This window comes from Sturnira hondurensis, unplaced genomic scaffold, assembly GCF_014824575.4.
Source record: "Sturnira hondurensis isolate 20B ecotype Veracruz unplaced genomic scaffold, ASM1482457v3 Scaffold0009719, whole genome shotgun sequence".
Taxonomy (NCBI): Eukaryota; Metazoa; Chordata; class Mammalia; order Chiroptera; family Phyllostomidae; genus Sturnira; species Sturnira hondurensis.
In genome coordinates, this window is record NW_028082350.1 from 7,792,335 (window position 1) to 7,806,005 (window position 13,671).

At 40.5% G+C, this 13,671-nt stretch overlaps 1 protein-coding gene across 1 annotated transcript in view; it reads left to right on the plus strand.

The window, feature by feature from the left end:
* GPC5 (glypican 5) overlaps nt 1-13,671 on the plus strand; it is a 1,180,201-nt gene that overhangs the window by 17,535 nt on the left and 1,148,995 nt on the right. Inside the window, exon 2 of the mRNA XM_037057549.1 lies at nt 10,831-10,992. Coding sequence (XP_036913444.1) covers nt 10,831-10,992 — 162 coding nt within the window. The remainder of the gene's footprint in view (nt 1-10,830; nt 10,993-13,671) is intronic.

Here is a 13,671-nt window from a genome sequence, read left to right on the forward strand (position 1 = left end):
AGATCATAGGGGTGATATGAAGTGGACACAATAAATTGGGACCACCCTTTCAGAAACTTCATTCTGCAGAGAAGAGGAGGAAGAGCCAGAGAACACCTGGCCATTCTTGTGTGTGTGTGTGTTTTTCATAGGACACACTTCATGAACGTGTCTCTAGGTTAAGGAAGTGATGGAGCAGTGCTGAAGAGTGAGCCAGCGATTAGTCACAGAAAGCCGTTTGGGCTGTGAAGGATTTTGGGTTTCACACCAAGAGCCACAGAATGCCGTAGAAATTTAGTTTCTTTTTTTAGAAAAGAAATATTTAAAAAAATAAACCCGAAGCGTATTTTTGCTCCTCTGGAGTAATATGGACGTCAACACAGTAGCGGTTTTTCTGCTTGAGGCTGGAGTGTGTGGGGATGCTGCCCGCAGGGAAACGGAGGATGAAGCCAGTCTGTCGAACACAGAGTGGAGAGAGAGCGAAGAAGCAGGTCTTCTATGAAACCGCTTGGCCACAATGTCAAAGTGGCCCCAAATTACACTTACTTCATACTTTTTAGTTTCTGATCCAGGTAAGTCCCTGATGGATTTCGCCAGTTTCGGTTAGATTTTTTTTTTAATTCACAAGCATCTGGTGACACAGTTTCTTCTAGTGGGTGTTTCCTGTGGCAGAGCTGGTGACGTGCCAAATAATAGAGTTTATTTTTAATACACGATTTATTTCTAGGCACACAAAAAAAGCCCTGGTGATTGGTTTGGGGCAGTGTTGAGTGCCAGTCACCATTCTCTGCCCAAAACCACGCCACCTGCCCACTCACAGTTTCTAAGACTGGCTTTGTTTGGCTGGGTTTCTCTGTGATCAAGTATTTCAGAGTTCCAGAGAGCCTTCTACATAACTTATTGATCAAGTGACCCTTTCCTGACTGGCCTTCACGAGAGTATTAGCTTAGACACTTTGGTTGCAAGAAACACAAGCTCATTTGGTTTAGTACAAACATGATTTATCATTAGCCTTTATGTATATCTAGGGAAACTCCAAAGAATAGGAAATACTAGGGGCTCAGAAAAGGACAAAAGCGGGAACTACAGATAGCCCTGACCATTTTTCCTCTGTGCTCTGCTTTTTGTCTCCATGGTGAAATGACATGAACACTTCACGCCTAAATTACACATAACGCGGTTCCAAGGGCAAATAGACTTGACTTTTTCTATGTTCCAATTCGAAATTCCCAGATGACATAGCCTGCTTGCTTCTGGTTTGAGTCACTGACAAACAATTAGATGGGGCCTACCGCACAGGGATATACTAACTGTGCCGTGAGAAGCCTGTGTCGTGTGAATGAAGAGCCCCCCACAACATACTCTAGTGAGATGTGGGCGCAGGGGCCTCTCTCATGGAGGTGCTGAGAGATTTCCTGTTCTCAGCAATCGTGGCCTAGTAAGTCATTTCAGTGTGAGCTCCGTTTATGGTAGTTTCCTCCCCTTTTCCTGCCTCCAGCTCCACCCTTAGCCAAGGTCTTTCTTGAGCTCATCAATGGATGCAAACAGGCCGAGAGGTGAGGCTTACTTTCTTGTGCTGTGTGGTTCCGAATCTGAGCTTTAGTCTGGCTGGGAGGGACTCTGATGCAAGGGCCGGGCTTCACTTACAGAAATAGTGTGGATGGCTATTGAGATGGAGCCTTTAGGTGAGTCAGTTAAAGAGCCATAGACAATAAGGGGCTTCTTTTCCGATGAAGGAGGAGTTGCAATTAATTTTTTTATTCATTTTTGAGGTAGCAGGCTACCCCACGGCTATTTCTTCAAATACGTATGAATTAATTTATGTTTAGGCCTATGTTTTGTTTCCTCAGCTGGCCAATGGGTTGCAGAATGTTGATTCCAAGTTCACCACGTCAAGGTTGAGAAAGGCTTCTATTTAGCATAGCTTTCCCTTCTTCACTGACACCGAATATATATGTTCATATTAGACAGACGTGTTACTGGTTAAAAAGTAAGGAGTTAAGCACGTAATGTGGTGTGAATATTAGTCGACCATTGCTAGAAAAACAACTCCAGCATGTTGTTGAAGGATCAGTGCTGCCTCTTATATTATATGTAAGATAAATATTATGTTGACCCTATCTGTCTAAATTTTTAGGTTGCCAAATGTTATTTATTTTTCATTGGCTACATGACCATAAAAAAGTCATAATACCTAAAATACTCCCTCTGAAAAAATTTGTTTTTTGTTTTAATGAGTAGTATCAGCATTTACTTTTAAGGGACAATGCCTGTATTCTATAAAGAAAAAAAGATGGATCAGTAAATGACAGTGATATAAGGAATATGTATAGAAGTATAAATATGATAATCAGAAATACTATTTCAAATGGTTTGTTGAACCAGTTTTTTACTTCACATATATATATATATATACACTTTTCATTAAATACTTTTGAATTTTATTGTTGTTCAAGTACAGTTTCCTGCCTTTTCCCCCCACCCCAGCCATCCCCACCTCCCTCCTCTGTTTCTACCCACCCTTGTTTTTTTCCATGTGTCTTTTATAGTTGTATTGAACCAGTTTTTAATGTCCTCAGCAATATGCTCATTCTGAATCTACATTTACAACTACCCCATTAATTTCAAGCCTTGAACATGCTTTCTTAGGTTACTTACCAGATATCTATGCTCAAGTATGGAGAAAGGGAAGGAGGCTAAGATCACACTGAAGATCTTTTGTTTCGGAGGACACTGCGCCAGTTACGTATAGTAACTGGGGAGCAAGGCAGTGGTGGTCCTATTCCGTTGAAGCTTGCAGTCTTGGGAGAGAAACAAAAATTAAGTAGAATCAATTAAGGACACAAAAGCAAATGTGCAGGAAGGCACCAGGATGCAGGGCAATATTAGGGACTATTAGGTATCCCTTCTGTTCAGGGTTGGCAGAAGTTAGAAAGTAATGGACATTAAGAAGGTTGAATAGGTTTTAGCACAGCTGCTTTCAAGGAGTTGAACTGACCTCATGATTATTTCTTATAACTAATAGGAACCTACTTGCCGTGTAATTGCTCATGTGGTCACTATCTAGTTTGCACTCCATTGGTAGACAGACCATTACAGGTCTTTGAAAAGTACCGGCTTCTTGAATGTGGCTACTTTGCCCAGGACAGCGAATCTCTCCCTTCTTACAACTCTTTCAGGACACCCCACGCTTTCTCTCTCATCTCTTCCCTGACCCCAGCCCATTTGAATCCTTCTGTCTCACCGACTGCTGCTTCTTGGGCCCTTTTGAGGGGATCCTCCTGCGCTCCGATTCCTATTGCTCTGCTTTTGTCCTAGCCAGTGGTTCTCACTCCGAGGTGAGTATTCCCAAAGGGACACTGGCAATGTCCGGGGACATCTTGGTTGTCACCACATCTGGGGAGGGCGCTCCTGGCATCTGGTGGACAGAGTTTCGGAATGCTGCTAGGCATGCCGGTACAGGACGACTCCCCCACAAAAGACAATTATTTTTGCTCCAAGTGTCAACAGTGCTGAGGTCAAGGAACCCTCTAAATTTTATAAACTCTGTCCTTCGGTGTTTACTATCATTTTGTATTTAAAACTCCCAAATTAATATCTTCAATCTGGATATCTTTCCTGGAGTTGTGTATTTGAATATTATTTCTACACCTTTAGTTTGATTTCTAGTACAGATCTCATTTCCAAGTCTGAACTGCATTTTTTTCCTTAAACCTGCTCTTCCCTGTGTTCTCCTCATACCACTTAGGCATCCAGTTTCTCAGGCAAAAGCCTAAGGTTTATTTTTTTAAATATTTATTTTCTTATTATTATTTAGAAAGAGGAGAGGGGAGGGAGAAAGAGGGGGAGATGTGAGAGAATCACGTCAATCAGTTGCTTCTTGCACATGCCCCGACCAGGGACTGAAACCACAGCCAAAGCTTGTGCCCTGACTGGGGATCAAACCTGCGGCCGCTTGCCTTTGATGAAGCCCTGAGCCACGCAGGTCAGGGCGCTAAGGGTTATTTTTGATTCCTCTCTATTTCTTACTTTCCAAATTCCAGCCAAGATCTCTATTCCAAGGTTTCTAGCTTCAATATATGTCTAATCTAACCACTTATTTCCTTTTATCCCAGGCCTAACTCTCATTGGCAATACAGAAATAGTGATTTTCAAGATGGCGATTAAAGTGAACTTTTAAGAAACATATGAAGTTTCTTCCCTATTATGACATTAAACCTTCACCTGGTAAACCTAAACTGTATCTTGAGATGAATGTCTTGGTACTAAGGGCCCTTTCCTAGGTTAACCATCAGTAAAGCTGGTGTGTGTTACAAATGTAAAAATTCTGCAAGTTGACTAGGAGAAAGATAAATGTTTGAGACAAAAAGAGAGAATGTGTATTATCAACCAGCCAGCAGTCCTATTTTAGAAGTCTCTCTTTTAAACCCTTGGATTTAAGCATATTTGACTGACTAAAATTTATTGCAGTTACTATTTTTGAAGGCCAGATTTTCCCAGGTTGGCGCAGTAGAAATCTCTGGAAGTTGGCTTCTGATAAGGGCACACTTGTGTCCCCTACAAAATCCCTCAATTGAAGCCCTAACTTCCGACTGTGTTGGGAGACAGGGCCTTTATGGAGGTACTTAAGGTGAAATGAGGTCGTGAGGATGGGCTTTAACCCAGTAGGACAGGTGACTATGAGAAGAAAGACACCAGGGGTGCACCGCACAGAGTCCCTGTCAAGTGAGGACACAGAGAAAAGGCAGCCACATGCAAGTCCAGGAGAACGGTCTCAGGAGAAACCAAACTTGCCAGCTCCTGACCTCTGACCTCCCATCTCCAGAAGTGTGAGAAACGCGTGGCTGTTGTTTAAGCCTCTGGTCTGCGGTATTTTGGATATGGCCGCCCCAGCAGACGAGTATAGCTCCTGAGTCCTTTTGGTATGATTCTTGGAGTTATTTGGTAGTGTCTTTGCTTTCTGGGGTACAAGAAGGGTCAGCTGGGGTGCCACCTCACACATGTTTCCTTCCCCAGACCTAGGAGTCATTTCTGCCAACAGCGCTGATTTCTCCTTGAGAGAAATGGTAGTTCCAGATCCTAATCTGGGCATGAGGCGTGCTCCAGATTGCTTGGTTGGCCATTGTTTCTGGGCCTTTTCAGTGAAGCTAGGGAACACATGTTTTTTGAGGGGGAATTTCTTCATAATTCGATATTGATACTTCAAATTCAAAATCACAGAGCTTCACTTAACCATTTCTTTAAGTCTGTGTCTTTCTTCCGCACTTAAAAATCCTGATTTTCAAGGATACAGTAGAGACTTAGAAAATAAAATAAAATATTGCATAATTAAGTATTTGTTGTGATTTGCATATTATTCTCACAACTGTTTCAGCTTACGTGAGATATAATTTTTAGTATTTGTCCTGTTTTCCTCTTCAGGGGCTTACATCATGACTATATTGGTTGTCACTCTCTTTCAAATCCCTTCCATTCTTTTTGTTTAATTTATTTTTTTATTTTTAGACCGGAAGGGAAAGGGAGAGGAACATCAGTGTGTTGTTGCCTCTTGTGTGCCCCCTACTGGAGCCCTGACCTGGCCCACAACCCAGGCATGTGCCCTGACTGGGAATTAAACTGGTGACCCCTTGGTTTGCAGGCTGGCATTCAATCCACTGAGCCACACCAGCCAGGGCCAAATCCTTTCATTCTTTTCCTGATTTTTCACAATTTCTTGTTTTCTATCTTTTATTTTTTGAATGCATCACCTTTCTATGATCAACTCCTGTGTTCCTTCTCATTTAGTCTTCATTTCAGAATATTTTTCTTTTGTCTTTAATTATTTTTTTGAATTCCATATCTGAGATTATCTAACTTTGATTTATGTTGTTCTTTCATGTTTTGGGTCATCTTTTAGTTTGTTTTAAAATAGTATGGCTATATCTTTGATCTTTTAGGGGTGGGCATATCTTTTTGGCATGTTTTCTTTGTAGGGATATTTTTATTCCTTATTCTCTTTTTATTATAATACGATGACTTAAAATTAGACCTCTTGTTGTTGATGTCATATGAGTTTAGCTTTTCTGAAACTTTAGATTGAGACGGGCTTCAAATTATCTTCTCTCACTTCATAGAGCTTTCTTTTCTGTTGTTTTGTGTAGTATTTCAAAGTATGGCTGTTTTCTTAAATTTCCTGAATTTATTTCCCTTCCAATATTACTCTGGACCTTTTCTATCTGCGTCTCTTCGATGCACCATCTGTTGAATTTTGATTCTACTTCCAGAAGTTTCTTTTCTGTGTGCAGTTCTCCCCTGGACAGGAGCCTGCTGGGTCTGTTTTGAAAACTCCCAGGGGTCTGGATTGCTCCCACTCATTCATTCCTTCCCATCAGTGGTCCTTTGCACACTCTTAATAATCAAGAGGGCAAATGAGCCCTCTGTGCTTTCCTGAGCATTGCTGTGGGCCCTTTCTGGGTTCTTCTGTCCTGAGGTCCTTCAGAATTTACCCCATTGCATCATTCTCCCTCCTGCCCAGAGTCTGATACCTTCAACATCGTGGCTGTGGCTGTTCACCCCTCTGGCCTCTCTTCCCTCCCCTCCGCTGATTATATGCTGTTGGGGGTATTGTGGCGTCTAGTGTTGTTGTCTTTCCTGGATTTATTTTCTAATTCTGTGTGGTTCATGTGGAGAATTGGATATAAGGGAAAAGTATGCTACTGGGCAAAATGCCTCCCAGTGTTGCCTGTGTTAACATATTTAAAAGCAGCACAAACAGGTAGATGGCCATACCAGTTTCTTACACTGCAAAACAGAAAGGAAGGCATATTAATTAACCAATGCTGCTGTTTCTAGGTGAGAAATTGAGAAAAGCTCCTGCAATTCTGGCTGAGTTCCCCTTCAGCCAGAGCCTGCTGTTTTATTTTTAATTTCATTTATTTTCAGTGCTCAAATTCTTGCGGAGTTTGATGGCACTGTTCAGGAACACAACTTCTGTTAGGAAACATGCCTATTGCCTCTGAGCCCGGGTGGTGCACTCTCGCTGCTTCAGAGCATCCTCAGTTGTGCCGTGTTCTTTGAAGTCGGGCTTTGAAATATTTTTAAAATGTCTTGTTACCGGTGTAGTATCTGTTTGGATTCCATCTGGCTGTGCTTTCTTATGATGCTTTTTCCATTGACAACAGGAGAAGTGTAGCCCAGGCTTTTTGTCAACAGGCATCTTTTGAGGCCCTGTGTGGTTGTACTGTGGACAAAGGTCAGAGATGGCCCTTTCTCTGAGGATGTCTCGTTTACCTCCTTTGTCTTTGGGACGGATGCAGGAAGCAGGGGCCTAGTTTCTTGTGGACTCTTTCCCCCTCCACTGCAACCCAAACTCTTAAGTTTCTTAAGCATATCTCATAGTTGATCCTATTGAAAATGCTGTGCCTGTTAAACATAACCAATCTCTGAATTGTAGGCCTGATTTGTTTTGGAGGTTAGCTCTATGATGTCATTACGAGTTTCCATGATTCTGAATGAGAGTCTGGATTAATTGATGCAGATTCTCATCAGCGTGAAGAGTGTATTTGCTCTAAGTCGTCTAAATTGCTCTCCACGCTTATTCAGAGTTGCTGGGACGTGGTGGTGCCTCTCCCACACTGTGTTCAGGGTAGCAGTCGGAGTCATTTGTAGCATCTTTCTAAGTGCACTTCCCTCAGTTAAGTTTGTGCAAAAAGGCAATGGCGACTCTGTAACTTTGTATTTTAGCCTATTTTGTGTTTGAATAAAACTTCCTGGATGGTTCCTAACCTAAACTTTTTTCTCTCGCGATTTCCCAAACAGATGACTTCTTTCAAAACAGAAATTGAAAATGGCCAGATGTGTCTGTAGACGAACCATTGTATAGACTTCAGTATTGCTTTCCTCTCGACAGAGCGGTGGTGAGGAAGGTCATTTGGGCATCACCCCAAACACCAGTGCCCCCAATTTGTAGTGTGTAGGTGTGTGACACTGGGCAGTTTCCAGAGCTTCTCCATGTCCTATTTCCTCATGTGTGAAACGTGGTAGTGATGGTCCCTAAGTCAGAGTCCCTGTGAGGATTAAATGACATAATGCATATACATAATAGTGCCTCCTCAAGGATTGCTCTATTTGATGAAAATGGAGTGTTTACGCTGTATTAGGCACTATGAGGATAACTGGGGAATGATAACGAGTACAAATGCCCCCACTTGGAGCTTTACCGTGCAGATGAGGGAACTACTTGGTTAGTAATCACATGAAGGAGCGTAGTGTTACCACCCTGGGCGATGCAGGGGAGGGGTATGAGCCATCTAAGGGCATACGAGCTATCTGGGGTGGGGGCAGGTAAGAAAAGTGCTCCTGGGAAGACTGAGTTTGAATATAAAGAAAAATAGGTGAGAGCGAATGAGGGGAAGGTGGGTGTTTGGCACACACGTGGGTGAGCGCATGTAGGACAGGCGTGTCCCAGGCAGAGGAGCATGGGGAATGTCCGTGTGGCAAAGGGAACTTGGTGAATATGAGGAACTGAAATAAGGCTGGCGTGTCACGGGAGGACTGTAGGGGCTTATGTCACTTCCCATGGGGCTGAGCGGCAGAGCAGGAAGGAATGGTCACAACTTGGGGCTTTCATAGGTCAGGATTAGGGATGTGGTCGAAGAGGATGTTAGGTATTTGAATTCTGGAGAGATAGTTGCAGTGATCTGTGGTTATTGTTACTGTCGTCATGGTTTTTACTCCCCAGCACCTTTTCCCTATCCTGAATATGTTTATATGCTTTAATATTTATGCATTGGTTCTTCCCCCCAACTTCCATAGTTACGCTTCTCTGAGCTCTAGTTCCTCAATCTTTCCATTTAGGGACGAAGTTGAGATAACTTTGTTTCCTTTCAATCAACTTTACTGTTTGAAGTGGAATTTGCTTCTCTATAACCTTAGGCAAGATAAATGAAAAACAATTGCCAAAATGTTACCTACTGTGACACACATAAATATTTTATGACTCTTAGCCTTTGCGAAATGCTCAGAAGCTGTTGGTTGTTATTTATCTAACTTAAAGTCAAAATTGTTAAAAAAAAAAAAAAAAGTTTTGATGTTCCATGTTGGCAAGAAAGTCGGAGTGATTTCAAATGCCTTGATCTTACCCAGAAATAGCTTTTGGAAATGTGAGTTCTGAGGCCGACTCTGTGTGAAGAAGTAGGAGAAGTTTGGAAGGTGGCTGTTACATGTATGTGTGTGTGTGTGTGTGTGTTGTGTGCACACACACATTTTATATTTGCTGATCTGAGATTAGTCAGAGAAGGGCTACTGTGGGAATGGTGAAACTCCCTAGAGATCAAGGGCCACAACTCCTGGTCACACCCTAAAATAAGGGAATAACTATTATATATTAGGCCACGTAAATACAGTTGTTCTGAGCTTCCCATAAAACCTCGGAAGCCCTGGAGTGCCCTAGGACGCTTGCCTTGATGCCCCATCAGGATTATCCTTTTTATGTGCCACGGCCCGCCCCGTGCCTTTTCCTCCGTTCTCTAGCACGCCCCCTACCTGTAAGGGTGCTTGCCCTGGGACCCATATCCAGGATGAGCGGTGCCGATCATATTAGCAGCAGTTTGAATCACAGTTACTGTATTTTTTTCGGACCATAAGATGCACCTAGGTTTTAGAGGAGGAAAGTAGGAAAAAAAAATCCAAGCAAAAAATATGCTAAATATTTAATAACATAAAAAACATAATATTTCACCAATGTAAATGTAAACAAAACTCAACAGCAGCATTAACAACCATGATTCCTCCCAAATTTCGGGGAGGGAGTGAGTTTTATGGTCTGAAAAATATGGTATTACATATGCATAGTAACTTCACTTTTCATATAATATGTATTTAAAAGTTATTTATTTTTAGAGAAGAGGGGAAAGGAGGGAGGAAAAGGGAGAGACACATCAACGTGTGTAGAGAAACATTGACTGGTTGCCTCTTGCCTGCCCCCCACTGGCAGCCCGGGCATGTGCCCTGACCAGGATTGAACCAGAGACCTTTCGGTTTACGAGATGATGCCCACGCCACTGAGCCACATCAAATATGCATCTTCACAATTTTCCGAATATGCTTATAAAACTGAAAAGTGTTCTTTTTAGTTTAAATTTATTGGGCAACATTGGTTAATACAAGTATACAGGTTTTGAGTGTACAGTTCTACGACACCTCCTCTGTATATTGCATTGTGTGCCCACCACCCACAGTCACGGGAGTGGTCTCGAGACAGGTTGCCGAAGAGTAGAGTTTTGGATGCTGGGTTTGGGCCCATGTAGGGCTCTAAATCCCACATCATGTCGTGGTTGCTGGTGATCACTTAATCCACAAGAAGTACTAACATCATGGCGAAGAAAAAGAAATACGGTGAAGATTGTTTTAACCTTTGTTTGATGTACAAAATTTGATTTAATTTCCTCAGGAAAAACAATGATTTTGGCCCATATACTTCTCTATACCATATCTACTGCAATTTTTTTTGCTGAATTAATAAAATAAGCAAAAATGACATTTTCTTGATTTAGCTATGTACTTACATAATATTTAATTAGTTTTCTATTATACAATCTGCTTGTTAATTAGTAGTATTTAGTTAAATGGATATACTTAATATCTGATCAAAAAGTTAATAAAATATTGGAACAAGGGGCTAATGGTGGAAAATATTTTGTTTCATGGTGGGGTTAATGGACAATAGACACATTTTAAAATTTATCTAGTAAATCGGTTCCTCACATAGGACACGAACCCTTTGTGTGCAGTGCTGATCGTTAATTCCTGACATTGTGTAATGTTTGTTAAATCAGCGGGGAACCATTCTGAAAGGTGTTCTATGCATTCCAGGACCCGACCTTCAGGTGTGCACATCCCGAAAGCCTACGTGTTGCACCCGGAAGATGGAGGAGAGGTACCAGGTTGCAGCTCACCAAGACATGCAGCAGGCGCTGCAGGCATCCAGCTCTACCTTAAAGTTTCTAATCTCTCGGAATGCTGCTGTCCTTCAAGGTAAATGTCTCTCGAGTCCTGAAACGCAGGGCTTGCTGTCCCGTTTTCCTGTTACTGTATTGGCGAACTTAGCTGGGTTTGTTCCTCTGTCTTCCTTCATTATTTTGGTGCAAAATAAGATTTTGGCCCTTTGGAACCTTCAGAGATTGTTTCTAAAGTCGTCCAGGAGGATGGCTCTGTAAATGAAACTGTTTTTATGAATGAAACAGTCCTTGGACAGGTATGCTCTTCAAGGGTTCTTTCAGGTCCCCCAACATCAGTTTTACTTCAAAGAGAATGGATCTAATTATTAGATTTCATTAAAACGTTTTATAAAACATAAAATCTTATTGTTTTAAGTGTATAATGATATATTTGTGTTTAAAAATATGATTTGAAGAAATATTTGTCCGATTTTTCTCCCTGCAACCTCGTGTGGTTTTCATAAGAGCACCAGTATGATATATCAATGTGCAGACAAGTCTGATAAATACTAACATAGGAACTATTAATTACACATTTAAGGATCAGCTAAGATCAAAACCCAACCATAATTCAAACAATATGTTCAGGTATAAAATTAATGGATTATGAAATTACAAGGAACATTGCAGAATTGATGATCTTGTTTTAGTTAGCTACTGTATAAAATTCCTTATTACTATAATAGCTTAATTTGATTTCCTCCTATAATGTGTTAGCTATGCTGTAGGATTAGAATGAAAATATTTCTATCCTACTGCTTTTCAATTAAATGTATTGCTTCTGTTCAATGCAGAATATAACTCTGCCAGTATTCCTTTTTAATAAGTATATGAATATCAATCTAGATAATTTGTGCTTTGTTTATATACTGAACTAAATATAAAAGGTGATTAATTTTTAAAACTATGCTTATTAAATAAGATGAATACAATAAATCAGGATAAAATTTGAATTAAAATATCACTCATGATGAATTGATTTTCTTTGTAGAAACTGAAATGTCAGATTTTAAGGTGCTATGAATTTAGTGGTTCTTTTAGGTATGTTAGAAACAGCCTTAGTTCTGTGATGGGATTTAAACAAGTGCAATGGTTGGAGGAAAACATACTGATGTGCCTTTTAAGTGAAGCTTTGTGATTTGAACTGGCTGAACTAGAAGCCTTTTAACCACCCCCAGACAGCTACGTAATGATTTTTTTCTCATGAAAATGAGAGCATGTACAATATGGAAAATACATTTTAGAGCTAAATAGAACAGAGAAAAGAGTTGTAGATGGAAGTTACGGGTCATATGCTTGAAAGGGTGAGTTGGACTCCCGTGGAAGAACACTTAAAACGTCAACTTGATTGAGTTCTGTGATAAATGCCAGTGGTATTTCGATAGGGACTGCACCGAATCTGCAGATTGGTTTGAGTGGCGTGGACATTGTAATGATGTTAATTCTTCCTGTCCCTGAGAATGGTATGTATATCCTTCTCTTTATTTGTGCTTTTAATTTCTTTCTTCAATATCTTGTAGTTTTCCAAGTACAGGTCTTTTATCTCATTGCTTAAAATTATTCCTAGGTATTTTAATCTTCCTGACACAATTGTAAATGGGATTGTTTTCTTAATTTCTCTTTCAAATAAAATGCAACCAGTTTCTGAGTATTTTGTATGCTGCTATTTTTTCTGAATTCATTTATTCTAATGAATTTTTGGTGGAATCTTTATGGTTCTCTCTCTATAGTATCATGTCATCTGCAAATAATAACCATTTTACTACTTCCTATCCAATTTGGATGCCTTTTCTTTCTTTTTCTTTTCTGATTATGGCTAGGACTTGTAATAAATCTTTTTTGAATAAAAGTGGTGACAGTGGACATCCTTGTTTTGTTCCTGATCTTAAAGAAAAAGCTTTTAGCTTTTCACCATTGAGTATGATTCTGGCTGTGGATTTATCATATGTGGGCTTTATTATGTTGAGGTATGTTCCCCCTCTATCCATTTTGCTGAGTTTTATCATACATGGATGTTGTATTTTGTCAAATGCCTTTTCTGCATCCAGTGAGAGATTATTTGATTTTTAGCTTTCACTTTGTTTATGTGGTGTATTGCATTCATTGATTTGCACACACTGGTGAGGAGATGGAGAAAAGCGAGCGCCTCACACTGGTGTGTGAGTTGGTGCACCCACTATGGAAAAGAATATAGAGGTTCCTCAAAAAATTAAAAATAGAAGTGCCATGTGATTCAACAATTCCACTTCTGGGTGGTTATCCAAAGAAATCCTAAACACTAAATCAGAAAGATATATGAACCCCTATGTTCATGATGGCATTATTTACAATAGTCAAGGTAGGGAAACAACCAAAGTACCCATCAGTCGATGATTGGATAAAGAGGATGAATACAAGCCATAAATAGAATGCAATCTTACTATTTGTGATAACATAGATTGACCTAGAGAGCAGTGTGCTAAGTGAAATAAGTCGGAGAAAGTCAAATACCATATGCTGTTACTTATATGTGGAATCTAAAAGACAAAATAAATGAGCAAAATGGAAATAAACTCATGAGACAGAGAACAAGTTGATGATCGTCAGATGGTAAGGGGTGGGGTGGGTGATGCCTGAAAAAGGTGAAAAAGGAATCAAGAAGCACAAACAAACGGTCAGTTATAAAAACAGTTGTGAGACATAAAGTACAGCGTGGGGACTAGAGTCAGTAATATTG